At 51.2% G+C, this 27,143-nt stretch overlaps 12 protein-coding genes across 12 annotated transcripts; 6 read left to right on the top strand and 6 right to left on the bottom strand.

The window, feature by feature from the left end:
• Positions 1 to 552: 552 nt before the first annotated feature.
• Positions 553 to 3,085, top strand: PUS7 (multisubstrate pseudouridine synthase 7; the record flags this gene model as incomplete). Its single annotated transcript, XM_049255221.1, has 3 exons — positions 553 to 959; positions 1,026 to 1,227; positions 1,283 to 3,085. 3 exons carry the CDS (start codon positions 553 to 555, stop codon positions 3,083 to 3,085), a joined length of 2,412 nt encoding a protein of 803 aa, XP_049105824.1.
• Positions 3,086 to 3,146: 61 nt separating this feature from the next.
• Positions 3,147 to 4,351, bottom strand: LOZ57_006200 (uncharacterized protein; the record flags this gene model as incomplete). Its single annotated transcript, XM_049255220.1, has 2 exons — positions 3,147 to 4,310; positions 4,346 to 4,351. The coding sequence occupies 2 exons, from the start codon at positions 4,349 to 4,351 to the stop codon at positions 3,147 to 3,149; spliced, it is 1,170 nt and encodes a 389-aa protein (XP_049105823.1).
• Positions 4,352 to 4,671: 320 nt separating this feature from the next.
• On the bottom strand, positions 4,672 to 5,541 carry LOZ57_006199 (uncharacterized protein; the record flags this gene model as incomplete). The annotated part of the gene is made up of 1 exon (XM_049255219.1): positions 4,672 to 5,541. One exon carries the CDS (start codon positions 5,539 to 5,541, stop codon positions 4,672 to 4,674), a length of 870 nt encoding a protein of 289 aa, XP_049105822.1.
• A 663-nt stretch (positions 5,542 to 6,204) lies between these two features.
• Positions 6,205 to 6,708, bottom strand: LOZ57_006198 (uncharacterized protein; the record flags this gene model as incomplete). The annotated part of the gene is made up of 1 exon (XM_049255218.1): positions 6,205 to 6,708. One exon carries the CDS (start codon positions 6,706 to 6,708, stop codon positions 6,205 to 6,207), a length of 504 nt encoding a protein of 167 aa, XP_049105821.1.
• A 772-nt stretch (positions 6,709 to 7,480) lies between these two features.
• On the top strand, positions 7,481 to 8,699 carry LOZ57_006197 (uncharacterized protein; the record flags this gene model as incomplete). The annotated part of the gene is made up of 4 exons (XM_049255217.1): positions 7,481 to 7,646; positions 7,709 to 8,079; positions 8,136 to 8,502; positions 8,557 to 8,699. 4 exons carry the CDS (start codon positions 7,481 to 7,483, stop codon positions 8,697 to 8,699), a joined length of 1,047 nt encoding a protein of 348 aa, XP_049105820.1.
• A 753-nt stretch (positions 8,700 to 9,452) lies between these two features.
• LOZ57_006196 (uncharacterized protein) lies at positions 9,453 to 11,331 on the top strand (the record flags this gene model as incomplete). Its single annotated transcript, XM_049255216.1, has 2 exons — positions 9,453 to 10,241; positions 10,297 to 11,331. The coding sequence occupies 2 exons, from the start codon at positions 9,453 to 9,455 to the stop codon at positions 11,329 to 11,331; spliced, it is 1,824 nt and encodes a 607-aa protein (XP_049105819.1).
• A 1,527-nt stretch (positions 11,332 to 12,858) lies between these two features.
• On the top strand, positions 12,859 to 15,345 carry BNI4 (bud neck involved protein; the record flags this gene model as incomplete). The annotated part of the gene is made up of 3 exons (XM_049255215.1): positions 12,859 to 13,914; positions 13,978 to 15,243; positions 15,298 to 15,345. 3 exons carry the CDS (start codon positions 12,859 to 12,861, stop codon positions 15,343 to 15,345), a joined length of 2,370 nt encoding a protein of 789 aa, XP_049105818.1.
• A 1,137-nt stretch (positions 15,346 to 16,482) lies between these two features.
• LOZ57_006194 (uncharacterized protein) lies at positions 16,483 to 17,388 on the bottom strand (the record flags this gene model as incomplete). Its single annotated transcript, XM_049255214.1, has 1 exon — positions 16,483 to 17,388. The coding sequence occupies one exon, from the start codon at positions 17,386 to 17,388 to the stop codon at positions 16,483 to 16,485; it is 906 nt and encodes a 301-aa protein (XP_049105817.1).
• A 320-nt stretch (positions 17,389 to 17,708) lies between these two features.
• Positions 17,709 to 19,007, bottom strand: LOZ57_006193 (uncharacterized protein; the record flags this gene model as incomplete). The annotated part of the gene is made up of 2 exons (XM_049255213.1): positions 17,709 to 18,809; positions 18,906 to 19,007. The coding sequence occupies 2 exons, from the start codon at positions 19,005 to 19,007 to the stop codon at positions 17,709 to 17,711; spliced, it is 1,203 nt and encodes a 400-aa protein (XP_049105816.1).
• Positions 19,008 to 19,418: 411 nt separating this feature from the next.
• Positions 19,419 to 21,274, bottom strand: GCD1 (Translation initiation factor eIF-2B subunit gamma; the record flags this gene model as incomplete). The annotated part of the gene is made up of 2 exons (XM_049255212.1): positions 19,419 to 20,962; positions 21,100 to 21,274. 2 exons carry the CDS (start codon positions 21,272 to 21,274, stop codon positions 19,419 to 19,421), a joined length of 1,719 nt encoding a protein of 572 aa, XP_049105815.1.
• Positions 21,275 to 21,844: 570 nt separating this feature from the next.
• On the top strand, positions 21,845 to 23,166 carry LOZ57_006191 (uncharacterized protein; the record flags this gene model as incomplete). The annotated part of the gene is made up of 2 exons (XM_049255211.1): positions 21,845 to 22,486; positions 22,543 to 23,166. The coding sequence occupies 2 exons, from the start codon at positions 21,845 to 21,847 to the stop codon at positions 23,164 to 23,166; spliced, it is 1,266 nt and encodes a 421-aa protein (XP_049105814.1).
• A 617-nt stretch (positions 23,167 to 23,783) lies between these two features.
• Positions 23,784 to 26,866, top strand: LOZ57_006190 (uncharacterized protein; the record flags this gene model as incomplete). Its single annotated transcript, XM_049255210.1, has 3 exons — positions 23,784 to 24,129; positions 24,197 to 24,409; positions 24,468 to 26,866. 3 exons carry the CDS (start codon positions 23,784 to 23,786, stop codon positions 26,864 to 26,866), a joined length of 2,958 nt encoding a protein of 985 aa, XP_049105813.1.
• Between the last annotated feature and the right edge of the window lie 277 nt (positions 26,867 to 27,143).

Here is a 27,143-nt window from a genome sequence, read left to right as displayed (position 1 = left end):
CAAATCCATGCCTACTAGACTGTATAAAAGTCACATACACCCGCCGAAGCTGCGCACTTTCTTGAAAAAACATGGAATGGAGGGAACGATATTTCCTGGGTTTCAGTGCCGCGATGTGCAATACCGAAGGCGCAATAACCGCGTAGCTGTCCACAAAATTGCGCTTCAAGCTCAAACCGTTGCGCTTCATTGCAGCGCTGACATGATTGATCGTTCCTAGACGGGAAGCTCAGTGTGGATGCTGTTTACCAAAATATCGATCGCTTTGGGATTGACCATAGGATGTATGGCCGCTGGGTGGAGGAGAACAATTGTAGGTGTTAAACAATTGAAGTCACCGCCATTAATGCACTGTAGGCTAAGGTATTGATTTATATCCAAGCTGCTCCTCTCTTTGAGGTTTGAAGTATGTTAAGATGCATATCCTCCACACCGTACTTCGTACATAACTAGTTCATAGAAGCAAGTGCAAACAAAACAAACACCAGGCACTCCATGGTACTTTTCCATCAATAGAGATTTTCAACAACGGTCGCCGGCCATCGAGTTTGGATGTTGCTTCTTTCAGCTTTCGTGGCCCATTCTCTCAAAGCTCCTTGCAAGCTTAATTCCCATGTGCGCCCTATCATTGGGCTCTTTTCCGCAATTGATCGATCCCAAGCCAAAGCCAATTCAACCTGGCCACACTCAGACCGCAGTGCGCAGCCTCAAAAATTGACAAACGACTCTCCGCCCCTTATATCTCCGCGTATTACGATAATGGAGAGCCATTTTTCCGGCGACGAATCTCGTCGCAAGCGTGTGAAGCTTTCTGAAGGCCTGCCTTCCTTTCCATCCGATTCGATTCCAGTGCGCCAGACTGCCCCCGACGATGCGCAGGCATTAAAAGAGATAGAAGTTGGGATTATAGAATACGTGAGCCCAGATATATCCGGCTTCTCGGGGATCTTAAAAAAGAGGTAAAATAGGACTATTTTCGTACGCCAATATCCATGCTTCTACTAACGCTCGATTTTGCGTACCAGATACACCGACTTTCTAGTCAATGAAATTCTTCCCTCGGGGCAGGTTCTACACCTAAAAGACCTTAAGGCTCCCTCAATTATCAGATCCGCAGCACAGGAATCCAACGAAGTACCCAAAGAAACTGCTCAGGCCCATGTGCCAGATACACCACAGAACACACAAGACACCATTAGTGTAGATACTGTTGATTCAGATGTCAAGGTTTGTAGTCTGCGCAGAAGTACTGTAATCTATGCTAATATAACCCTCTGTTTAGATTCCAGGTGAAGATCAAAAGATTTTGGAGGAGCATCTCGGTCAAGAGGTCACTCAAAAGATTGTAAAACTCTACTCTCGTACACTTAACAAGCCCAACCTGAAAGCTGGAGATCTCGGCCGTGTTAAATCGGACCCCGTGCCTGAGAAAGATACGAGGACAATCATCCACCAAGCACTTCGACGGATATTTAGTGGGCGGATAGAGTCGTCTACCGAAAATGATAACTCCCTAGTTATGTCTGGTGTTCCAGCTCGAAGATTGAGAGCCCAGATGAAGGGAGGCATTGCAGACAACCGAAGGGGAAAGCTTGGGTGGAGCGAAGTAGGCGGGGAATACTTACATTTCACCATCTATAAAGAGAATAAAGACACAATGGAAGTCATAAATTTCCTTGCTCGTCAGCTGAAATTAGGCGCCAAAGGCTTCAAATTTGCAGGAACAAAAGACCGACGCGGAGTTACAGTTCAGCGAGCATGTCTATTCCGGTTTGATGCAAACCGATTAGCAAACATGAATCGGACTCTTCGCAATGCTGCAATTGGAGATTTCGAATACCAGAAACAAGGATTGGAACTTGGCGAATTAAACGGGAACGAGTTCGTCATTACTCTGCGAGAGTGCCAATTTCCAACTGACCTGGGACCCGAGGCGGTATCGACTGCTTCGAATATCGTATCTACGACGTTGCAAGGTCTTCGAAAAAGGGGCTATTTCAACTATTACGGTCTCCAGCGCTTCGGCACCTTCGCCACTCGGACCGATACTGTTGGTGTAAAGATCCTACAGTCGGATTTTAAGGGGGCATGTGATTGTATCCTGTATTACACACCAGCTAGTTTAGCTGCAGCCCAGGGAAAGGGGGAGGAGACCGTGTTGCTTAGCTCCGACGATATTGCACGAGCCGAGGCCATTCATATCTTCCAGTCAACCGGAGATGGAAATGCAGCCTTAGCGAAAATGCCCAAGAAGTTTTTCGCTGAATCCAATATCATAAAATACCTGGCCAGAAAGAAGAACGACTACTTGAGCGCTCTTCAAACAATTCCACGGAACCTACGATTGATGTATGTGCATGCTTATCAGTCGCTGGTTTGGAACTTTGCTGCTGGAGAACGTTGGCGTCTCTACGGTGACAGGGTGGTGCAAGGAGATCTAGTTCTAGTCAATGAGTTCAATAATCATAGCCCAGGTCATACTGCCCCCGAAACAGTCGATGCGGATGGCGAAGTGATTGTTTTACCCGATACTGGTGATAGCGCCGTCTCTGCTGATAGTGTCTTTGAGCGTGCGCGAGCACTCACTGCCGAAGAGGCTGCAAGTGGCAAGTATACGGTATTTGACATCGTGCTGCCACTTCCAGGATACGATATCATATATCCTCCGAACAAGATGACTGATTTCTATAAGACCTTCATGGGTAGTGAACGAGGTGGGAATCTGGACCCATTCGATATGCGAAGAAAATGGAAGGACGCCAGCCTTAGCGGAAGTTATCGAAAAATACTGAGCAGACCGGGGCCCGATTATTCCTTCGAAGTGAAGAGGTATACAGATGATAACGAACAATTCATTAAAACTGATCTTGAAGCGATTCGTGAAAACGGGGCTGACACTCAGGAACCATCAAATACTAAAATTACAGAAGAGCAAAGCGTCAAAACAGATACCAGGAAAGAAGACAAGTTGGCGGTAGTAATCAAATTTCAGCTTGGCGCCAGCCAATATGCTACTATGGCGCTCAGAGAGCTAATGAAGAGTGGAGTAAAGGCATATCAACCAGAGTATATGGGTGGGAGATAACTGTGGATAATAAATGTTTGTGTTCAAAGAGAAATTGTGATATGTGTGGGCAATATAGATCCTATCGATCAGGCATCAAGGCAACTCCCACATTTCTTGCTGGCAGTATCAAACAAAAATGCCATGGATTCTCAATGCTTTGTGCCAATGCACTTAGGACCGAGCTCGGCCAACTATTAGCCCACCATCTGCCTACAGGGAGGCTTAAGAGAGCCACAAAATGCGCAAGTATTACTAGGGCAAGGGGTTGCTTTTGGCTCAGCAATTGCATATATAGCTCTGGCACATACAAGGGCCATGCGATAGTCGTAACCCAATCTGGGGGCGTACCTAGCGCTTCTTCATAGCACGGAAAAAGACACTCAATAGCATTAGTGTAAGCATTCATTTCAGCCTCGCTCCTAGTCATAGTTCTGTTGAGGGCATGAAGCTCATCAAGGGCGGCCCTTGCTTCGGCAAGCGGAGAGGACGAGGTCGCAGCCGTGCGGCGGAGAACCAAATCTCGGGCGGGGCCGGCTTTGAACAGATTCATTCCAAACTGCCAAAGTACAAGAATACGACGCATCAAAAGGACTTTTCCTAGAAATTCATCGAGAGGGTCACTTAGACGGACTTGGCTGAAATATAATGGGTGCAAGATAGCCAGTTCATGGAGAAGAAGGAGCCCCGTGCAGACAATAACAGCACTGCAGTTTTCTTCTGTTATGCCAGGTTTTCTCTGCTGTGCTGCCTTTATGCACTGTGCTTGATACTTGGCTGCTAAATATGTATATTTCTTCTGCTCTGAGGGGCGCAGGTACGCTAAATGCAAAGCAGCAAGTGATAAAAGATTATCCATAAGAAAAGGGAAAGATTGGGCTTGTTGAGGGATGGTGAACTGCCAAATCATTCTTTTTCGTCCGTCCTCGGATAAAGTAAGACTGGTAAAGGCGGTGTAGTGTCTCATGAGCTCTATGTCCTGGTGAGGCAGCGATATAGGACGTAGCGGTCTTTCAACCGCAGTGCAGGGAGGTGGTGGCGCTTTTCGCCAAAGTGCGGGGCGTCTGCGCTCAGACACGACTGAGCTAGCAGCACCTGACAAGGGGTGGATCTGAATTTGAATATTTGGCTCGGCCACGTTCATCGTGGCAGGCGCCGAATTGATGGCGGTGCCAAACTGGGCTTCGTACTCGCAGGTAATCTGCCGTTTCTGACAGTTCCTACAGCACGGAGGACGTTCATCGCACTAAAGACAGCTCGGTTAATCTTACTGCGTCGTACATACATGCTGCTACCCTACTGTAGTGCGTGTTTATGTGGGTGAGGTAATGCGAAAATACAGACTTTTATTCTCCTCTTTTTGCATTGGCCACAGCCATTCCGTGATTTAGCATGGGGCCGTCGAGTGCCATCCAGTCCCATTCCGGGCAGCAGGGAGGTTCATCAATTCATTCTCAACTAGTCGTTATTTGGGGGATATCAAGGTGAATACTCCACAGATAGCGGGGGTTTCGTAAGACACATGAGGCTTTTTTGACCCAAACAGAAACAAATGCGACAAACACGCCAAAGTAAGCAAACAAAGCAAACAGGCCTTGGGTTAACCACTAACTACATTTGTTGATTGGCCACGGAAGCTCAAGGGGATACTCTCCGTCTCCACGAACGATATCCGGCCCAGGGTTGGGATACTTCACCTCAGCCTTGCCGTTGACTGTTTTGCAACCATTTCCAATATTTGCTATCAGGAAGCCAGGCCGATCATCGAAAGCACTGTGATTAGCGGGTGGGTCTTCATTTTCTGGCCCGCGCCGCCCTTCCTTAACCTTGAACCGACCTCGGCGTCGCACTGACTTGCTGGCTATGGTGGGCTCCAATTCCGGCTGCCGCGTGGGGCGGTTTATTTGTCTTGGTGGATAAATACCGGCCAAGGAGGCGGAATCTTTGGGTAGAGAAGAGGGTGCGGGGACAGGAGGCGACGGAAAGGCAGAATTAGAGGGCAGGCCGGCTGCTGCTTTGGCAGTAATGGTGACTGGAGAGCAGAGCATATAGAACTCTTGCTCCCGGTTAATCCAAGTCCAGGCAAACACATGGTCGCCGGGGGGCATATCCGATGGCACAGTGAACTGAAAGGCCTGTTCGCTCGGAGTGTCGCTCCGACCTCGACGATGCGGGCAATTTCCTTCATAACTGCTGATCACCTTCCAGCTTTTGCCCTTGTCTACACTGAATCCCGCTTGGCACGAGCCACCATAGTGATTCCCTGTTCCAATCAAGGTGAAATTCTGGGCCGAACCCGCTGACCATCGGGCCACCGGCTTTCCTTGATCTGATCCAAGGAGATTGAGATAGCCACGGCACGGGTAAATGGTTGTTTTGCCGCAGCAGTTATAGGGGTACTCGAGTTGATTATCTGGAGGGTCGGTGCGGTGGGGGTTATTCTCCGCTGCGAAGGAAGGTGGGTAATGGAGCCTCATGTGGGCATGAAGAGGCGTGAAAAGCAGTGCATTAAATATCAGTATCCGCTTCAAGAATGCCATTTCGAATCATCGAGACCAGCGGCAACAACTCAGCAGCAGATACTATAGAGGAAGTTTCTCTAGTAAGAAAAGGCAGAGCAGCGGGCAAAAGAATGATCTTGTAGATACACATTAGAATTCGAGGTCCTGGCAATTACATAGGATTGCCTTTCATCAAATAGCCAACAGTTGACAGGAACACACAAAGCAGCCATGCCACTGATTCAATGGCGCTATTCAACATGCCGGGCTCAATATCAGATTGGCTACCTTTGATGGCATTACTCAGCAATGGGGTGAGCCAAGAATGTCTATTCACCATTCAAGCATCTTCCATCAAGCGTGGGATGTTCCATAATTAGACCAGTCAATAATAGAAAGGCCTTGGGGGTGAGAGACAGGATTGCGATTACTATGTTGCGTTTCACGTTTGTCTGCCAGGCCTCAAATGCGAGTCTTCATAGGCCGAACGCGCTTGGGCTGCCGATCCCCCTCCCCCACGGAGGGCGGCGGCAACATGGAGAGCGGCGTCCAAAGATGTGAGTCTTCCACCAAAGTATCGACCAAAACCTACCATATAAAACTGTCAAAAAGGGACCGTACAGTAAGGTATCGACCTGTTCAGATTTTCATAATCGGTAGGGTTAGGATATCCAAGGGCACATCATCCCAGGCCGCCCACCCATCATCTCCAAGATCCGACTCGATGTCATCGCTCTTAAGTTTGACAACAAACGCATCGCCAGCGAAAGCCCGCTGCCGCCCAAAGATCGCCGGCGGAAAGTTATTGTTCTCGGGCAATGTCTCGAGGTCGAACGAGTAGAAGAGAACGTATAGTCCATTACAGCTGCCGAGTGGTTGTCGGTCGAGATGAAATGTTTCAAAGTCTCGCCACTGCCATGCCCTTGTGGTCTCCCAGAAGCCTCTTAAATCCGGGATGTGACCCCAACAACAATCACCTCCATCATGTACGCCGTATGTCGTTGTAGTGAGAGAGAGTAGGTGGGGTTTGGACCTATCAGCAGGGAATCTGATGCCTCGGATGGTCACCGGCTGGGGTGGAAGAGCCAGGCCAAACTGTTGTGGATCAGTAGGTTCAAAATATGACCGAAGATAGCTCCACATTGTTGCGGAAGTTCTGCCTCACGAAATTCCGAAATCATCTGATGCCAACGGCCAAATTCCTGTCTTTTGCGATGGTAGCCAGGCCGGGGGGTGGCGGAAAGAGGTGGGCTATCTATGACTACCACCACCGGAGCTAGGTGACTTCTACACTATTAACTAAATAACAGTAGCCGTTAACTGGTTATATTTACGCGCCGCTTTGTACGATATGTATGTACTACATCATGACTATGGTATCTCGAGTGATAAATCTCAGTCAACAAGAATTTATCCGTGGAGGGTGGTCAAAACGTCATTTGATAGGCGCCTTCCCGTATTCCCACGGCGACTGAAAATATCATCTACAGTAGCCGGAAACTTTTCTGATTCTATCCCTGTTGCGGTAATTCCGTTCCGAACCAGCTCTGGGCCAAGCCTCGTTAAGCGGCATTCCAGACAGTTTGGCCTGCAGCGACCGCATCAGACATCGAGAGCAGTGCAGGTAGGTGATGATGCAAGAAGAAATATCGGGTTATTGGAATATACCGGGAGGCTAGCGTAACTGTCTCTGACTTGTCAAACCTCGCTTCATACGAGATAATCACTGCATGGGACAGAGAGGCAACTTGACCAACCACGTAGGACTTGTGCACCATTGTACCGGCTCCCTTGATCCGGTGTTATAGGCATAAAGCGGGGTAGAGAGCTGGAGTGGTATAGTGAGTTCTCGTCAGTGCGAGATATATAGGTTGGAAGGGTTCTCGCATATAGTATGGAGTTTTAGAAACAATTCATGCTTGCGAGTATTCCACCGAGGCAAGATAAGATGGCAATCGACACTACAGAACCCGGGTCTACTTGCCACTTCAAGATTCCCAAAACATGTAAGGCGGGAGTGGTATACAATGAAGGCCCCAGTTTTGAATTGAGAATCGAAGATGTGGTGGTGCCGGAGCCCGGTGAGTGCTACGCTCCCTATCACTCACACAGCAAGATAACCGGAACTCATATGCGCTTTCAGGCCCGGATGAGGTTCTGATCAAGCTAAACGTGACGGGGCTCTGCTACTCCGACATTCATTATATGCTTGGGGACTTGGGCGTGGCGCGGATGAGTAGCAGCAACGTACGATCTCCCGGCCACGAGGGAGCAGGTGTGGTGGTGAAGCTAGGGTCGAACGTGAAGAACTGGAAGGTTGGTGATCGAGCGGGTGTCAAGCCGGTGTGGGATACATGCGGCTCCTGCGAGCTATGCCGGAGCGATAAGGAGACGTACTGCTCGAAAACTGTCCTGACGGGTCTTCATGTTGCGGGCACGTACCAGCAGTATATTACCAGCCCGGCTCGATATACAACGGCAATTCCCGACGAGGTGCCGGACGAGGTGGCAGCAGTAGGTATTCCTGCCCTTACACGGGGTCGGACAGCGTTAACTGGACCTTGGCGTAGCCCATCATGTGCAGTGCGTCGACCATCCTTCGCAGCTTGGAGGAGTCCAGACTTCGACCTGGAGACTGGGCCGTGTTCCCGGGAGGCGGCGGTGGAGTTGGGATCCAGGGGGTGCAGCTGGCGAAGGCAATGGGTCTGCGGCCTATCGCAGTTGACACGGGGGATGTGAAGCGGGAGCTGTGCCTGAAGATGGGCGCGGAGCACTTTGTCGATTTTGGCACGAGCAAGGACGTGGCGCAGGAGATCATCGCGCTATGCGGAGGGGTGGGCGCGCATGCGGTGTTTGTGACGGCACCGCAGGCGTATCCGGCGGCGATATCATTTACCGGACAGCGGGCGGGCGCCAAGGTGATGTGTATCGGGTTGCGTAAGTTGTGTTTTGATTCCAAGATGCCTGTTGGACAGGTCTAACGGCTGGCAGCGTCGGCGAGCGATTATGTGTTTGGCGCGCATCCGTCGCAGTTTGTGTTCCGCAACCTGTCGGTGGTGGGCACGCTGGTGGGATCCATGCAGGACACGGCGCGGGCACTGGAGTTTGCACAGCGGGTGAGTGAAAACACCTAGTTAACTAACTAACTAGCTATCGGCGGGCGACTCACGCAGAATAGGGGCTGCTGCTACCGATCTACGAGAAGTGGCCGCTGGCACGGATGGCGGAGGCCGTTGAGCGGTTGCGGCGGGGACAGGTGGCCGGGCGAGTGGTGGTTGACTTCAATCAGGAGTAGTTAGCTAGCGAGGTACCGGGCCTGCGAGCCACGGTGGCGGAATACTCCGTACGCAGTACTGCTATGTATACCTCGGTAGGGTACGGCGGGCAGAACACACCATGTATGTCGCGTCCAAGCCGGAGAATCTCTTTTCCGCGAAAGCGTTGGGGAACGACACGCGGGCACTAGCCGCTTCAGGCTAGGGCGGCGACGGCGTGCGACGTCATTCCGTCGACGGCTGCTGACTCAGCGGGCCCGGCGCAGTTAGTCAGCGGGGCTGTATTACCGTACGCCTCACGATTCCACAACGTCGGCCTCCCATTGGCCCTAGAGCTCCCAACAAACCACGGCCTGTTTTGCATGTTTGCTCATCATTCTGCTGCCGCCGTTTTCCCATCCGCCTGCTGCTTGTCTTGTGCACCTGGTCCTCGTTCGACAGCCTCGAGCAAACGCCAGCGGTGGTGCTGCGTGCACGTCTTCTCTCTGTGTTCTGCGACAATACTCGCCAAAACCTTGTTATCAAGTCTGAAGTCATCAGAGCTATGATCTAAGTGCGCCCGCCAACTCTCGCTTGTTCTATCCGCAACACGCTTCATATCCTCCCGCAACCATGGGTCTCTTCACCGCGTCCCCCAGCTGGCCCACGGTTCACCTGCGCTTTCCGCCGCGCTCCTTCCTCCAATTCCCCCCCGGTCACCAGCCCGACACCATTCCCGCTCCGCCCGTTGACGCCTCATGGGCGCAGCCCTTCACGATTCCGCCGCACCTGTTCAAGGCTGCCTTGGACGTCCGCGTGCCGGTCACTATCGCCCTCGTTTATGCCATCGCCGTCGTCTTCATCAATCGTCTCAATAAGAGCCGCGGAAACACTCCATGGCCCATCAGCAAGACCACGCCGTTTCGGCTCTTTGTGGTTCTACACAATGTGTTCCTCGCCGTGTATTCTGCATGGACTTTCTTGGGCATGCTTGAGGCCTTCCGCGGGTCATGGCCCCAGCGTGAGGAGATGCAGGGCTCGGGTATTGTGAATGTCGTTGACGCTTTGTGCAAAATCAATGGCCCACGTGGTCTGGGAAACGCCGCTGTCTTCAACACCACCTCCGATTCATGGGCCATTTTAAATCCGGAATTCACGCTGGCACCAGGGAACGTACCCGACCCTACCGATGTTGGGCGGCTCTGGAACAAGGGATTGGCATTTTTCGGCTGGATCTTCTATCTGTCCAAATTTTATGAGGTCTTGGATACCGCCATCATCCTTGCGAAGGGTAAGAAGAGTTCGACCTTGCAGACCTACCACCACGCCGGTGCCATGATGTGTATGTGGGCTGGAATCCGCTACATGGCCTCGCCGATCTGGATCTTCGTACTAGTTAATTCCGCCATTCACGCACTCATGGTACGTATCTCATGTCCCGCTGCAGATATCTCGTGCTGTTGCTGACCTCTAGCAGTACACCTACTATACCCTGACCGCGGTCAACATTCGCGTACCCGTTCGCATCAAGAAATCTCTTACCACAATGCAGATTTTGCAGTTCATCTTTGGTACCGCCCTGGCTGCTAGCCATCTCTTTATTTCTTATTCCATTCCATTTCCGGTTCCTCATGCAGTGTCGTTTCGGCCTCTCACGTCAATCCTGCCGTCAATTGTTGCAGTCACGAACGATACACAAGGAGGAGTTGGCTCATGGCTGAAGAAGCTAGCACTGCGCGCGGCCGGTCATGAAGGCGTGGCCGAGAATGTTGTCAACAGCAACGGCACGCTGTTCGGTACTGACGGCGTGCAGGCTGCACACGCGACCTTGAATAAGCAGGAGGTGCGATACGCACTGGAAGCCAGAACATTCACCTGCATGGACACCAGTGGACAGGCGTTTGCCATCTGGCTGAACGTGTTCTATCTCTTGCCGCTGACCTGGCTGTTTGCACGCTTCTTCGTGCGCTCCTACCTTCGACGTACTGTACCTGGCGCGAAACGCTCGGTATCGCATACCCACGCGGCCGAGAAGGCGGGTTTCGATGCGCTCAAGGGCGTCACACGCGAGATCCAGAACGCTGTCATTGAGATGCACGGCGACGGCACCGTTCCGACCGACAACGAGTCTCCCACCAGCACTCCGCACCCAGAGGCGTACGAAGCCAACGTCGAGCAAGTCCTGACGAAGAAGCAGGCGCGCGCCGAGCGACGCTTCAGTGCCACCACCAAGCATCCTGTTGGGGTACAGGTGGCTCCGGGCACGGACAGGAGTCGCACACCGGTGGATCCCGCCGCGTATGAGGCGAACATTGAGGATATTATGACCCGCAAGCAGCAGGCTGTAGAGGCGAAAGCGCACCGAACGACGCAGCGTGGAGAGGGCCTGCATGTGGCCGAAGGCGCTGGATCAGCGGTAGGTATCATGCCACCCGAGCAGAGTTCGGCGGAGGCCCCGTGGGTGCCGGTGCGTAGCAGCCGGGCGGGCAAGAAGAAGGGCGGCAGAGCGTAACTACATCGCGAACGGACTAGCTAGCTAACTAGGGAGGCGGAGCCACGGACTAGGATGCGGCAGGCGGAAAACGCAGCAGCAGATGATTTGCAGGCTTGGTGAATCAGATGCCGTTGGATGGGCGACGGATTTTCTGGAGGGGGAGCCGGGGGACAGGCGGGCCACGAATCAAGGCGGGCGGTTTCGCAGCGCGCGGGGGCGTTCTGGTGCAGGGATGGGCGGGTTGCGTGTTTCTCAGTCGCTGTTCGGCGTATGTAGGCAGGGAGTGGGCTTGTAGGCTATCAAAAGCATGTCTGTTCTGTTTCTAGTACATCCATTTCTCGCGTAGGGGCTCTTCGGCTGCTCGCACCGTCTTGCCCACCTTCTCTTGCTCGCTCGCTTCTCTCTCTCTCTCTCTCTCTCTCTCTCTCCTTCCCGTGTGTCTCTCTCGCACGCCCGACCGACCGTGGCTGAGTCAGCTGCTCCCGCCAATCAGCGGTCGTCCAGCAGGCGATCGGCGCAGGCTCTCCGCTAAGCCTGAAGCAGCATAGCCCGGCCCGCCGCGCGCGCGGTGATTGGCCACGGCGGCGTTTCCCTCCACGCACCCCCTAATACGGAGCCCGTACGGTATTTGAGCGGGCGGCCAGCGCGCGCTGCCGTTCTGTCACGTCCGTGCCTGTTTTGGGCAACTCAACCTCACTCCTCACCTTCACTCCCTCTTCTTCCTCCGCTCTCCTCCTCCTCCTCTTCTTCTTTTCTTCGCCTCGCCAACCCTCCCCGCCATCCTGCTGTTGCTGTGGTGTTGCTGTGGTGGTGGTGTGTCCTTTTCCTCCTTCTCCTCCCCCCTTCTCGTTTTCTTGCCTCTGCTGTGTTTTTCTTGGACAGGGGGTTTGTGTGTTGGTGGCCTCCCTTCCCCCATCCTTACTGCCCTTCTCTTCACTACTTACTGGCTCTCGGATCTGGCGCTTCTTTTCTTCTTTCTCTTCAACTACTTTTTTCTTTTTTCAAACATAATCGCCCTTGTCTCCCTCGTTTGGCTCCCCTTTTTTGGCACTGCTTGTCTTGCGCTGTATCTCTTTACTGGTCGACTACATATAAACGACTGCGTCTCTACTTTCACCCAATCGACCTCCTCCCTCGCTCTGCCCCTCCGTATCGTTGTTGTCATGAGCGTCCGTCGTTAATTCGTTTCTGCGTCTGCTGGTGCCTCATTAGCCATTGTCTCAAATTCGCCGTTTTGTTACAACTCTAGTGCTGGTGAGACCCTCCCCGTTTATGCCCTCCCTACCGTTTCCTTCGTCGCTACAATCTTAAAATCGCCCGCGAAATCACCCTCCATTTTCTCCAGAATACGCGTGGCCTGTGGAGGTGTTGCATGATCACGGCCGAACTAACATTGCCGATCGAACAGGCTGTTTCTTCTCCCACCAATCCTCACTCCATGCCTCTGCCCTGATCACGCTAGCGTTTTTGCAACAGCTTTGTCTCCTCGACCTCGCTTCGTCCCGCTCCCCTTTTTTTCTTGATCGCCCAACGAGCGCGTCAACCATGGCCGCATTGGTTCAAACCATTCCACAGCAAGCCACTACAATCACCTTGCTCCATTCACGCCCTGCCTCGTCATCAGGGACCTCCCAGTTACAGCAACAGCAGTCACAACAACAACATCAAATGGCTCGAAACACCTCGAATACGCGTCAGTCCTATGGCGGCGTCGCTCCTATCACCGGCTATAGAAACGCCCCCTCCTCCGCTGGTAACCCGCCCGTCGCACCCTATGCTTTCACGAGTACTCCCAGTTTAGCAAACGCAGCCAATCCGCCTTCTCAGCCTCGCCCGAACTCCCTGATGAAAGGAGACAACTTAACCACATCGACCCCCATACCCTCGCAGGCAGACTCGAACCCCCCTTATCCTGGCGTTATTCCCTCGCGTACACACTTCCATCATGCTGCTGGTTCGGTATCTACTAATTCGTCCGCCTCCGTTACCTCTTCCATTCATTCTACTCGTTCGAAAGATGATTCAGCTCTACCCCCGCGGCACGTGAAGACTGAGCGTGCCCCCCGCCCATTATCCACCTTGGATCTCTCTCTTCCTCCTCTCACATTGTCTCCTCCAGCTTCATCGCCTGCTTTTCCCAAACCGTCACCCGATCGTTATCGTCGTACCCAGCGACGCCCCGACCCAATCAACTTGAGCGCGCCATCTACTAATGCCAGCAGCACTGTCGCTACCGCCCCATTGAGCCCATCTGCTTCGCCTGACGCAGAGCTGGGAGAGAAGTATCCGGCTCTTTCATTTTCTCCACCACAGCTCCCCGAGTTGACGACAAGCTTTGTACAGCACAGTCGAAATGCTAGTGCAGACGCTGCTCCTGCCCCCGAAAAAGCTACCCCCGAGCTTGCTAAACGCTACCGTCGTAGGAGCCTTGGGAGTTTGGATAACGGTCTCGCTAGCCTGACAACCCCAGAATCGTCTTCAAGCTCCAAGTCACTACTTGACGCTGTAGAGACAAGCACTCAGTCAAAGCTGGGCGTATCCCAGGCCCCATCGTCTAATAGTCAAGATAACGTCGGGCCTACTACTCGCTCACCAATTTCAGTATGTTTTTGCAATCTTGTTTACTTTGGGTTTAGTTCCTTGTCAGATTCTAACGGATTCTAGGCCGATTCTCAGTTTTCCAACTCGAAGCAAGATTCAAAACCTGCAAACCCAACGAATTTGCGACCCACTGTTGAAGTATCAAAACGCCCGGGCACTTCGCCCCTCTCTCAATCCGCCGTCATAGATTCCAATGCCACATCTGACCGTGTTGAAAGCAAGTTGCCAGAGACCTCTTCTGAACAACCCAAATTTCAGAGTCCTGCTGCTAAACGACTAATCGAACTCTCAAAGAAAGGCGGAAAAGGTGGAAAATCAAGACTTCGACGCGCTTTATCTTTCAGCAGCGTGGCTGAACTTCGTGGAGCGTCCGCTCCAGATAGCCCAAGCATGACTCGCAAGCAGCAACTTGACGAAGAGCTGGGTGCTGAGCAGGCCGCGATCGCTCAGAAGCAGGAGGCCAGTGGGCTTGGTGAAAACATATATTCTGGCCAGGGTCACTTTTTTACGGGATCCACAGATAATATTTCTGTTTCTTCAACTGCATCTTCCGCCTCCATCATGCTACGCAAGATGGGTAAAGGCGTGAAGAGATCTACTCGCTCGCTTGTAGGGTTATTTCGACCAAAATCCCTGCATAATGTGTCGCTAGAGTCAAGTCGGGTAGAACCGACAATGCCTCAGGTCTCACGAGTTACGGTTGAAGCTCAACGGGAGACTTCTACATCCGTGATCACGGAAACACCCGGTGTTCGTGCAGTTGACCGAATTTCGGAAGATTCGGCCTTGTCGAAGAATGCCACTGAGCAGAATGATGTTCTTCGTTCACGTAAAAGTATTTTGGGGGGAGATAAGGAGAGAGCCGAAGTCCTCGCTGCTGTTAAAAAGGGTATTCTGAAGAGTATGCGCAATACCCCCCTCCCTCTGCATTTTGCAGCCACTGACACTCCGACAGAGACTCTACCTGGCGGCTCCTCCCCAGTTATGCGTCCATCGGAAGCCCACTTTACAGAGTCACCACGCTCTAGTGCCCCCAGTACCCCTCGGGACGAACGACCTCCTCGTTCTGGTCATCGTCGAACCGACTCTGTGACAATCGAAGGCGATGAATATTTTCTCCCCGGTGGCCGCTTCAATGCGGTGCGAGCAAATAGCGCCCCTGCCACACCTCAGAACTCGGCCAAAAACATTTCTTTCAGTCCTAGAATTCAGTTTCATGATACATGGCCCAGCGGCGAGTATGATCGTCGCGGGGATATTGCCACTTGTAATCGTTTGACCCCTCTTTTGGCCCAGCAGATCAAGGAGGAACTCAATACCTTTAAAATGGTTAGTCGTCTATCCTTAATCAAGTGTCACTGCTTTTGCTGATGTGTCCAACAGGAGATGGAAGTGCATGAATCATCCAAGGTCTATACACACTTTTTTTAATGATTCTGCATCACTGGCGGCGTTTTCTCTTCTACTCCCGCGAATTACCAGCGTTTTCCTATGTGTACTATTTACTTTTTTCCTGGTCCAGATTCGCTTGGTATGCGAAGACCTCCCTCGATCTTGTGCCACCATACAGCTTGCTTCCTTCATTTTTGATGACAAACTAGAGAGCCTGTCTGCCTGTCATGTTCAAAACCCCCCCCCTTTTCCCCGGAACTTTGCTTGCTTAACTTTCCGTTCCTAGTGGAACTACGAAACCGAGATCATATTACTTTTTACGACTCTCATATTATAGCCCTGAAATCCGAAAAGAAGACACCAACCGGATCACCATCATCTCAACTTCGTATACTAGCTTTTTAATGGGTTTACTTTACTTGCTCGTCGGCCCAGCCCATCAAGCAGCCTTGGAATTTCCTGTGTTCTCCAGCGTGGTTTGTGTTCATTGTCACTCAGGCTTTTCTTCTTTTCACAACCTTTCCTTTTGATCATGTGCCTGATTTCTCGTCGAATTCTTTCCTTGCTTTCCATGTCTATTACATACTATCTCCCTTTTTCTAGCGTTGCCCTTTATTCTACAAACAAGTTTGTTGTCAGAGTGTTGATAGATACAATTTTACAAAAGAAAATGCATTTTGCATCTTGTCCCAACCCCGCTTTAGCCTGAGAACTTCAACTATTTCCACCCACCGGCATTATTGGAAAGCTCATCTGCAGTCCAGGGCAAACAAGCAAATGAGCGCCAAAAACGCCCGAAATTCGCCAGGGCAGGGTTTCCCGGTGCTGGGTATTATTGAGCTGCCGATCCGGTACGATTTCACGCATCCCTGCTGAGAGGGTGTTTCAGCAGGGGTTGAGCCGGGCAAACGAACGTTGGCAAACCTAACTACCTCCTCGATAGTGGTGTTTCGATAGTTGGGGTAGCCGTTTGTTTCAGACGCAATTACCGGGAGATTAAGATAGACGCGCGCAGACCAAAAAGCGGTGCCTCAGCCAGGCATTTTGGCGAGCCTTGATGATTGCAGGGACACCGCAGTGTTTTGAACACGAATACAAACATGCCACGAGCTACGTAGTACGAAGTACGGAGTATAGGAACAAGAGTGAGAGCTGTCCATCTTGATAGCCACTGCGTTACCACACATCCAATGTGTCCCTCAAGTTCAGCACGCTCAGCGCCACCTCCTTCACCGGTCGATACACCTTCAGCCTACCCTGGACCATCTTGCCCAACTCATATCTGCCCTCCGAGACCACCTTTCCCATACTGGCATTCTGCTCGAGCACTTCCATACATCCCCCCTTTACATTGTCGACTATCGCCGTATGCTCGATAACCCTCACGCTCTCTTCACTACTCACCAGACCACCGAGAAGTACTCGCTGGTGCCGAAAGTGCGCATTGCTCAGCTCGATGATGTCCCCTGGTCGGACGTCTGCGGCTTCTAAGACGCCCTGTGCCGGCACCAAAGAGGCAGCGTCCCAGTCTAGGATGATTTCACCGTGGACGCGGCCGATACTGGGCATCGGCGGGCTATGACCAGCACGCAGAGCGGCGGTCCGCGCGGACTGCAAAGCGGCAGAGGCAAGAGACCAACATTCACCATCAGCAACGGTGGTGCCGAGGCATGATCGGGCAAATGAGAGTATGAGTGGGTTGTAGAGCAGTGAAGCTTCGTGAAGTTCTAAGGGGGTGGGGGAGCTAGTCGCCGCAGAATTGGAAGCTGGTATGTGTTTGACTTCAGCGTTCAAGGTGGCTTCGACGTTCGCAGAGTTCCAGCGCACGCGGATTTTGGAAATGCTCATATCAAGCTCCCATTGTACAATGCCGGTCAAGACCGAGTCCTTACTTAATGTGTGTGGGTATAATGTGGGGTGAGTGGGATGGGGATCAAGGCGTCCACTGTATTCCCACGCGTATGTTGCAGCGACGATGGGTGCATGGGCCCGGAGCTCGGGATATGGAAATGTGGGTGGATCCGTAAGGAACCAGTAGGTAGAAAGAGCCAGCGGCAGGTTTTCAAAAGGGTGAGTCACCATTTTGATCAAATTTATTGTTTCGATTAGTTGAAGGGCTGGGTTAGGTAGGATAATCAAAGAGTACAAATAGGTATCGAGATGCAGGAAATAATAGTTTGCGTTTGGTAGTTAGCCGTAAAGGGCATCTTGGTTGTTCTATGTAGGGGTAAGTGGATATATTAACAACCATAAGCCCTTCAAAGTAGGATTGTGCAGTAAAGAAAAAGGTAGACAGTGACAGTGATTCAGGAAAGACCAAACAAAAAATTACCAAAAACCACCCAAATCATACTCCCCGTAACCAAACAAAGGAAAACTTGTAAGATAAATCGCAGCGTGATTCACCGCGGTTTTGTATTCAATGGTAATGGTGGCGGTGAGGGTGAGTTACTGATTGGGTTGGACTGCATAGACGGTTTTTTCGGCGGTGGAGGCGGAGGGGGCGGCTTTCTCTTATTCAGGGCGTCTAGGTCGGGTCGAGAAGCATTAGGTGAAGAATATGGGTGATTGGGGGTAGCCTGTCCAGGCGGGGGAGCCGCAGCAGCAGAATTCGGGTTTGCAGGTGACTTTTGGTCTTCTATAAACTCATTGATTCGTTTCGTGATGCCGTATTTTTGGTTTAGCCCATTTAGTTTACCCTTCACAGATTGAATTTGATCACCGTGACGCTCTCGAAAGCTATTCATGGATGCTGGAAGGTTCGGACGTGATTCGGCGGAGGCTTGATTGTTTACGGTATTTTGGGTGGCGGGTTGGGAAGCGATGGGTAAAGCGACCGGGCTAGCATTTGGTTGCTGAGACCCAAACCCTTGATTAGGGGAAGTTTTAGCACCCTGAAAAGAAGAAGAAACCGGCGAGGATGTGTTAAGCTGCGAGAACCGCGCCTGCAACTCATTTGCAGCATTTGATCCAGTTTGGCTCTGGGACTGCGCATGGGAACCTGGAGCTGTGCTGGAGAGGCGCTGAATGCCTAATGCCGGCACAGAGACACCTACACTCGCTAGTCGCCCCATGGATGCTTGATTTAGGTACGATTCCGTCTGGACATGTGTCGCTTCGTAGGGCGGAGGTGGGGGCGAGGGCGAGGTAGTCGAATCCCCTCGAGGAGGTAATCGGGGGGGTAGCGATGGCTTAGGCTTGGCAGTCAGGTAGTTATTGTAAGAATCCGCTCCTGGTGATTTGCTTTGGGGAGCGGAGTAGTTCGTGGACGGGTTCGTGCTGTTGGCGCGAGACGGAACTGGAGGTGGCGGGGAGCGCGAGGGTACCGTCTCCTGAACCTGTGCATGGGAGGCTGCAAAGGCTACCCCGTTAGGTGTAGTATTGACACGCCTGGGAGGTGGTGCGAAGGACGAGGGGTCTCGCAGGGTTGATACCGGCCTCGCAATGTGCTCATTCCTCGGGCCTGCGCCGCCCGAATCTTTCCCTTTTCCTACCCATCCGGCCTGAAATCGTCACAGCAGTTAGTGTAAGAATAGACAGGCTGATTAACTGCACCAGACCCTTCAATAGTCTGTTAGCCTTGCTAAAAGAACACTTACCACTTGATTAATGCCCTTGAAGTCACCACGCCAGCTCTCGCGGCCGCCGTCCCTCCCTGTAGGGTGCCATCCGTCCTTGACAAACCCTTTGAAAGCACTCATTCTAGTTCTCGAGCGGAGGATGCAACTCTCGAGTCATACAGAGGCAGTATCGGGCGAGTTACTAGCGACGTCTCCTCCCAGGTTGTGTTGCGAAGGAGTACATACATGGGTTGTCGCCCAACGGCCGCAGTAAAGTTGAGCCAGGAGGCTGATCACGTGTAACTAACTAATACTGGAGATGCTACCTCTCACTCTGTAGTGACCTGTTGCTTCCAACGGGCATCTTAGCAAGGAGAGCGTCAAGAAAACAGAATAATAATGAAATTGGCACGCTCTGAAGTGGCGCTGGTTTCACAGCTCGCCTATGCCTTTCCGAGAAGCTCTGTTATGGCGTAGTTAGTTATGTATGTACTATACATAATTATGGAGTACATAGTTGGATAACTACATACTCGGTGCAGAATTTCTATTCTAATCACCATTCATATCCATATCCTCACTCTCCAAGTCATCACAAACACCCACCATATCATCATCCAGTCCCTCAAAAATCATGAACTGTCCATTCTTTGCATCCGTGTCATCAGGTACTACATTTCCGTTTTGCACTTCGCACTCTTTGAGCACGCATTCACGGCCCACCTTGGCCCTTCGGCCGATGATGCAGTCTGTAAGCTGGCTGCGCTCACCGATTACAACGCCATCCATGAGCAGGCAACGAGTAAGTCGGACGCCACTAGCAATATGACAGTTTGCGCCGACAACAGACTCCTTAATGACAGCCTTTTCTTCAACAGTAACGTTTTCGGCGAGAAGACAGTCCGCTTTGGAGACTGTGCACCGCTGTGCAATACCAGCCGGATAAGCTAGCTTATTTTGGTGAGCAAATGGTGATGCGGAATCTCCAGCTTCACTGATGGCTTCAAGTTTAGCAAGACGAAGAGACGTTGCCAGCAGGAGCGCAGAGTTATCAACGCGCCTCACCAGTGGCTCGGACGGCCTTGACGAATGTATGTATGCAAGAATAGGTGGCACGACGAGCTTCTCCGGCTGAGGTGGTATTTCGATTTCTTGAATTGTATCGCTGCGAGTCAGTGCTCCCGGTCTCGATTTAGACATGGTCCCGTTGGAGTTTATTTCCAGCCACCGTGCTGATTTCGTAGTGCTCATCGCCATCAAATCGATATCCTCTTCGATCTGGTCACGCTTGCTACTGTATTTGTTTCCATGCTCCCGATCCGAGTCGAAAATTTCACGCAGGCCCAGCTTTTCTCCTAGGCCGTTTTGCCATTCTGCCTTAGCCCACCAACCTATTAGGTCTTCACTGATGCTCTCAAACTTTTCATTCATCATGGCCATTTCTTTGACCCAGTATGGAAGTATATAGATGTGAGAATCGCGATATGTGGTTAACATCTTGATTTTTCCATGACGTTTTAATAAGGAGTGCCGTATTAACAAAGCTCCATGCTCCTCTATGGCATCTTTCAAGCTATCCATAGGCATGGTATAAACCAACTTAGTCAGGGATGATGGGTGGCTACTGCCCGCATGCGTTGTGGGAGCATCGTCCTTCTCTAGTGGGGTGACTGCTAGGAAATCTGCAACTTCGGTTTTTGTTTTTGCACCATCGGGAGCAGTAGGATACCACACACTGATTCCACCTCTGCGACCGCACCGTTCACCGCCCATACCTATTAAGCTCGAGGCCCCAGAATCCAGTCGTTCGCCACCCCACGAAGCATCTAAGGAACCATGTGAGGTCATCCAAGCTTCTAGAAATGTGACACCCGGGATATCACACACAAGATCACAGGGAAGAACTATAAAATCCGACTTTATACATGATTGGATCTCGGCCAGGCGCAACAGCTCAGCAGTGCCGGTTGTGAGCGTTAACCCTTCCGGGGCAATGACTGTAGGGGACGGAGATGGGAGGGAGGTGAGGTGGGGATTCTGGGACAAAGAAGCTTCAAGCGCCGACCGGCTGGCCTTTGGAGTGATCAGGGTAATATCTAGCAGGAACGTTAGCAAATTCCCCCGATTTAGGATTTAAACCGTGCCTCGAAACTCAACATAGTCTTAGAGGCAGGCGTATCATTTGAGGTTTGGGACTTGTAGAATTAAGCAAGTTGCGTACAGGGTCACCCACTGGTTATTCCCATGCGGTAACACCAATCCAAAGGATACCATACCATAGGCCGATTTGCTATAGGAACCAAAGCTTTAGGGAACTCTTCGGGAATGGATGTGAACGTGTTCAGCGAAACCCCAGGCCCACACAGGATGAGGGCTTGAAAGCCCAGAGGCGGGCCTGAATGAGGCATAGTCGAAAGAGGCGGAAAGTAATAGCCTGCGGAATGTTTTTAGTTGGTAATCTTTATTTTATTTTACATTTGATATTTCCTCTTTAATTGAAATTGTTTTTAGCGAACTGTGATGGTGCGGGGCCGATGAGATGTTTGGCGTAGAGTGGAAGCTATAGATCGCAGGCTCTAGGAGTAACACATCAAAGCTGCCATAACTTCAGCAATTCGTTATTCAGATATTCAGGGGACGAGGTCTCAGCAATGCTGCATCAGCTGGTATCACACTTCATCGCTAGCGATGACTCTTTCCCGCAGTATCACGTGGTGATAGACTAGACATTCCTGACTAAGCATCCTTTATCAGCCCGTGATTCCAGCCACACGAGCCAACTCCCGAGGCTGGGAATGCCCGACTGGCAGCCAGCGCATCAACAAACAATGGGTGTTCGCTGTACGGCACGTCAGGCCAAACGCTGACCGTGAATTCCACCGCGTCTTCTTGCTGAAGCGCAATGCGCGGTTTGTGTCATCGATATCCAGCACAGGGCAATTTTTAAATAGTTCGCATTCACCTTCCTTCGCTCCCACATGTCTGATCGGTATTTTGGAGACGGCCGCCGTCGACAGGTGACCGGCTTCGGCTCGAGTAGTCGGAGGACAGCCCTCGGATACTGGGTTCCTCTTGCGATTACAGTTTCCGTTGCCGCAGTTGGACTAGCTGCCTGGGTTTGGAGTGAGCGGAATGAGGGTGACGGGGACGAATACGGCGAAGGACAGCACTCCCAGACTCCGATCAAGCTATATCCAGAATCGGAATCTTCTAGACATGCCGACTTAAGCGATTCTCACGAACACCCTCGATTGCCGGATGGAGATAATAGTATGATATCTCGGATGCAAGATGCCTGGCGCCAGGCGCCCAGCCCACAACAATGGCTGGATGGTGCCAGTAAGAAAGTTGTTGCTGGTGTCGCCGCAGCTGGCGCTGCTGTAGGAGGCGCGCTGAGTGCTATTCGCGAAGAGGAACATAGTGACCTTGATGATAGTCCCCGAAACGCCAATCAACAGGGCCATCCCGCAACAACAACAGGTCCTGGAACTAGCACTATACCTTATGGAACTTCCGGACCACCCTTCTCTAAACCCACCACTAGGAGGATTAGGACCATAGCCATTGTCATATCGTCCATTTCCAAAAATGAAGCAGACGAGGATATCTCTGCTCATACCGTAAGTAGATGCACACTCGGTTCAACAGCCTTTCGCTAACTAAATTCATGCTATAGTCTATTCTAGCACATTTACCTGCATACATCGAACCGGATACTGCCCGTATATTTGTTTTGATATATGCACCGGGAGTCCAGCCCCGGGCATCTGAGGGCACCTCAACCCGCCCTTCGCTGTCAGTCGCCTCGTCTTACTCTAACATCAGCCCCGGGGAAGCCACTAACACTGGCTCTGCGGAATCTGCTTTCCTCAAAGACGTGAAACCAAAGCCTGCGTCAGATGACTTCCCTTCTGCGCCTAGGTTCTTCAAAGCTCTTTACAGTCAAGCGCAGGCTCTTGTTGATAAGGAAACAATGATCATCCCATTCGCCACTCCCGCCGGCCATTTACATATCCTTCGACATCTCTCACCTGATTTTGTTTATATACAAGAGAGCCTTACTGGCACTGGTGGTGAGATCGTTCATAATTTAACAGGATGGGTGCGGCAGGTTGTTGTAGTAGTGGGCGACGAGCACCGTGGGGTGCTGGTAGATTCCGAGGACGAGTCTGCTTCGGCTGAACAGAGAGAACGGTGGTGGCAGAAAGAAGGGGTCCTTGGGCTGGGGAAACAGATTGACGTTGTAGATGGAGTGCGAGTGGGTGACGATTGGAAACGAAGGGTGTGTGGGCACGAATAAATAATGGATCGGTTTCAGTTCGTGGGGAGGACTTTTGCGCATGGGTTATTTCTTTTCCAGACGGGCTTCGGTGTTTGTCTGGTTGTTCATTTTGATGGTTATGGATTGTATGGCTGGTTGGGACACCCACGCAGAGATATATACCCTGGGTATGCGATTTGGGCAGTCAGGTGGTTTGCATATATTATACAGAATATCTTGAATAGAAGCTTTGTACGATTCGTAGGCAGAAGAACTAAGAGGTGGATTATGCTGCTTACTCAGCGGAAATGCTCACGTGCCGTGTTCTGTCTCGTCCTTGGCATCAAATCCACCGCCGTCGATGCTCACCGCGGCCAAGGTGTACAGGGCGATTCACCGGACCACCAACTCGTCTCCCATCTACCGGCAGTGTGCTCCTTTTCCTCGCACAATGTGAGGGCCCTCTTTCCTCACAATAAAGCGCCATCCGAGCCCTCGCTGTCGCTTTAGCTCCCCGACTTCTTCCCCACATGTCGAGTACATCCATCACCCTATCAATCTCCGGATGCGTGCTGGATTAACCGAATCTCAACTCTTGCTTCCCTGATTTCAGCAGCGCCTGAAAGCTTGTGGCTGTGTGCGCATTTCGACTGACTATGGCTACTGCTATTTCCGCAAAATCCGCTGCGCCCGCTGGTAAACTGAAGAGACCCGCGCCTAGCTTGGTCCAAACCGGTGCCAACGGCGTCAAACATCCACATCCTTCTCCGTCGCCTCTAAATTCTATGACGAGAGCTGGTGTTGCGAATCAGGCTATTCCCTCCCCTACAATGGTCCCGACAGTCGCAAACGGCTTGTCTGGTCGGCTAATGGCTCGGGCAAGGAAAGATTTCCAGAGACCCTCTGATCCCTCGTCAAGGTTGCGCATAACAACAAGGGCCGGCACTATAGACGCAATCAATGGCGATAGGCGATCCGCTACGAGGATTCCTGAACCGTTTGGTCTGTCTCCCTCCATAACCACGGGATACTTATCTGCTTAATACTAACTATCTTTCGTTTACTCCAGTTAAAACATCCTCTTATATTCTTAAGAAATTTGCGAACTATCCCCCTTCCTTCACAATTCATCTTCATCCGACCCATTTTCGTTTCGAGCAACAGGACGGAAGCTTTCCGTATAACTCTGAGATGAAAGCTATCATAGAGCACATAAAAAATGGAACCGTTCCCCATGATATGATGGAGGAGCTTTTAAAAGGTGGTGTCCGATTTTATGAAGGTACGTGCCGTTTGTAAGCCTCTATTATGAACTTATTTCTGATTTTTAACTGCCTTAGGCTGTCTCATTGTCCGCGTTGTTGATCACAAATCACTCTCCAATCATCCGAATTCATCAAAACAATCCTCCAAAGAAAAGAGCTCTTTGTTCTCAATTCACAATTATAACGAACATATCACTCCCTCTCCTTACGTACCTTTCCAAAGTCAAAAAGGACAAACGAAGACCAATGGAGTGCAACCTTCTTCATGTCAGTCAGTAGTAGCATTAAATAAGGAAAAAGATGCAAACTCCAAGCCCTCTCTGGAGACGAATGGAAATGCGGTAAAGCCGAAAGTTTTTACTACTGTCCTTCATCCTACCCCTCAATCGTTACACGCCGAATTGACTGTTCTATCTATCACTCCTGATCCAAGAGCATTGCCTCGCCGTCAATCGCAAGCCTATAGTGTCCCAAGACCTCCAAATTCTGCACCTCTTCCATCCCCATCCACTCCTCTAACATCAAATCAACTATTACAGGCTGATCGTGGACCTCCGGCAAAGCGACAGAAGATGATGGTAGAGCCTCATGAAATGTTGGACTTTGAGGCTAAAATGATTCGAGCAACCGCCCCTCCGCTTTATTTATCACCGGTGGATAGTTTTGGTGACAGCCAAAAATTACTCAAGTTCTTAGAATCACCTCTCCATTGCAGCAAACCACCATCACCGAAGACCAGGAGGCGAACAGTCGCCGAGTTGGCAGCAGATGAAGCGCTTGCTGCGGAGGAAGAACGATTCATGCTTATCATGGATGAACGTCTTGAACCCATAGCCTCAGCTGCAGCCGGTGGAAGTAAAGCAGCGGTTGATGAGGAATGCGGTGCTGCGCCCTTCGAGCCTAGACTTTCAAGATTTAAAACTTTGGAAAATATTCGCTCTCAGCTGGAAGAGAAAAATAAACGCGAGCATGAGCGCAAGCTACAGCAAGATCGAGCAAAGCGGGAACAGCAAGAGGCTGAGAGAGAGAGGCGCCGCTCTGAATTCCGCTTGGCAGAAGATTCGGCCAGAGACGAGCGACGAAAACAATTGGCTGCACAGCAAGGTCAACCACAGACTCAAGCGCACTTCATAGCTGCTCAACAGAATAGACGACCCCCTTCCCAGGGAAACCCTACTGCCGTCGCAGTCGCACAGCCAACACACATCGCTTCGGTATCACAGGGGCCTCAATCTTCCCCCATTGTGCGGAATATCACTCCTCACACGTCATCGCCATTGGTGGGGCATGGTATGGTTCCTAACATGAATCAGGGCATTTCTATTAGTATGACAAGCTCTGCAGAAGCTGCTGGAAGTCCCCTTGCTGTATCTGCTTCCATGCAGTCTACCCATGCAAATGCTGTTAGCCACCAAATGGTACCAAGTCGAAGCCAGCAAGCTCATAGTGCACATGGAACACCTCAGATGACCCAGGGAACACCAGCAGTGTCTCATGCAACTCCAATTATGCGAAATATTACACCTACCCAGCGCATGAGCCATAATAGCCCTCATACAACCACTATGGCTCAAACCCCTGTTATGGGCCATGCTATGATGGCGCCACAGATGAACACAATGATGATGACTACACAGCAGCAGCATGCGATGATGCAGCAAAGGCAGGCAATGCTCGCTCAGCAACAACAAAACATTGCTACCAACCACCAATATAGTCCACAGCAAATGGCCCAAATGCACGCTAATGCCCTTGCGCAACAAAGCATCCAGCAGGCACAACAGCAGCAACTTTTACAACAACAGCAGCAGCAACAGCAACAGCAACAGCAACAGCAACAGCAGCAGCAGCAACAGCAACAACAGCAAGCAACTCAAGCCCAAGGAGCTCAGCAACAAGTCCTTCAACCCCAGACATACCAAGCTCAACTATTTCGCTCACAGCTAGCACAGATGCAAACACAGTCTGGCCACCCGCAGCAACAGCAGCCACAGCAACATCTTACCAATGTACCGCAACTATCTGCTCAACAACAACAAATGCTAGCAGCAGCACAACAGTCGGGGCAGCCTGTAAATAACCCCAACAACCCCAGGAAGCATCCACTGGCCCAGCATTATGGAAATCTCTATCAGAACCATTTGCACCGACTTCGAACTGAGTTTATGAACAAATACTCCGCTCAATACAATTCCCCAAGTCAATACCCTCCCACTCTTCGGTCTCATTTTACGGAAGGTCTTGAGAAAGCTGCGCGCCATTACGTAAGTGAGGTGATGAAGAAGGACCGCGAGAACAGTCAAAAGCGTGCTTTTGCTGCGAGCCAGGCTGCCCAGAATCAAGCCCAAGCCCAAGCCCAAGCACAGGCCCAGGCCCAGGCCCAGGCTCATGCTCAAGTTCAAGCATTACAACAGCAGCAACAGCAGCAGCAGCAGCAGCAGCATATGATGGGCAACGGTATCAGCAGACGCTGACTGAGTAAATCGGAGCGTTTTGTGTACAACTACAACCTTCTCAATTGTTAATATTCGCAGAAACCCTCTTTTTGAATTTTCTACATTTTTACTTTCTAATTTGTTCTGTGACATGAGTATACGTTTCTCTGGAGTTCAATGCTTTCATGTTCTTAGTCTTTGGGACGAAGCGACAACATCTGGGAAGGGGTAATGAATGGGTGTCTATACTGTATTATTTGGGTCTTGTTGGTCTTTTTCACTTCGCGGACTGAAGGAGGTGACTTGGCTACTTTTC

The sequence above is a fragment of the Ophidiomyces ophidiicola genome, assembly GCF_022830035.1.
Source record: "Ophidiomyces ophidiicola strain CBS 122913 chromosome Unknown scaffold_37, whole genome shotgun sequence".
Taxonomy (NCBI): domain Eukaryota; kingdom Fungi; phylum Ascomycota; class Eurotiomycetes; order Onygenales; family Onygenaceae; genus Ophidiomyces; species Ophidiomyces ophidiicola.
The sequence above is the reverse complement of the archived record's forward strand: the minus strand, read 5'-3'. Positions and strand labels throughout refer to the sequence as shown.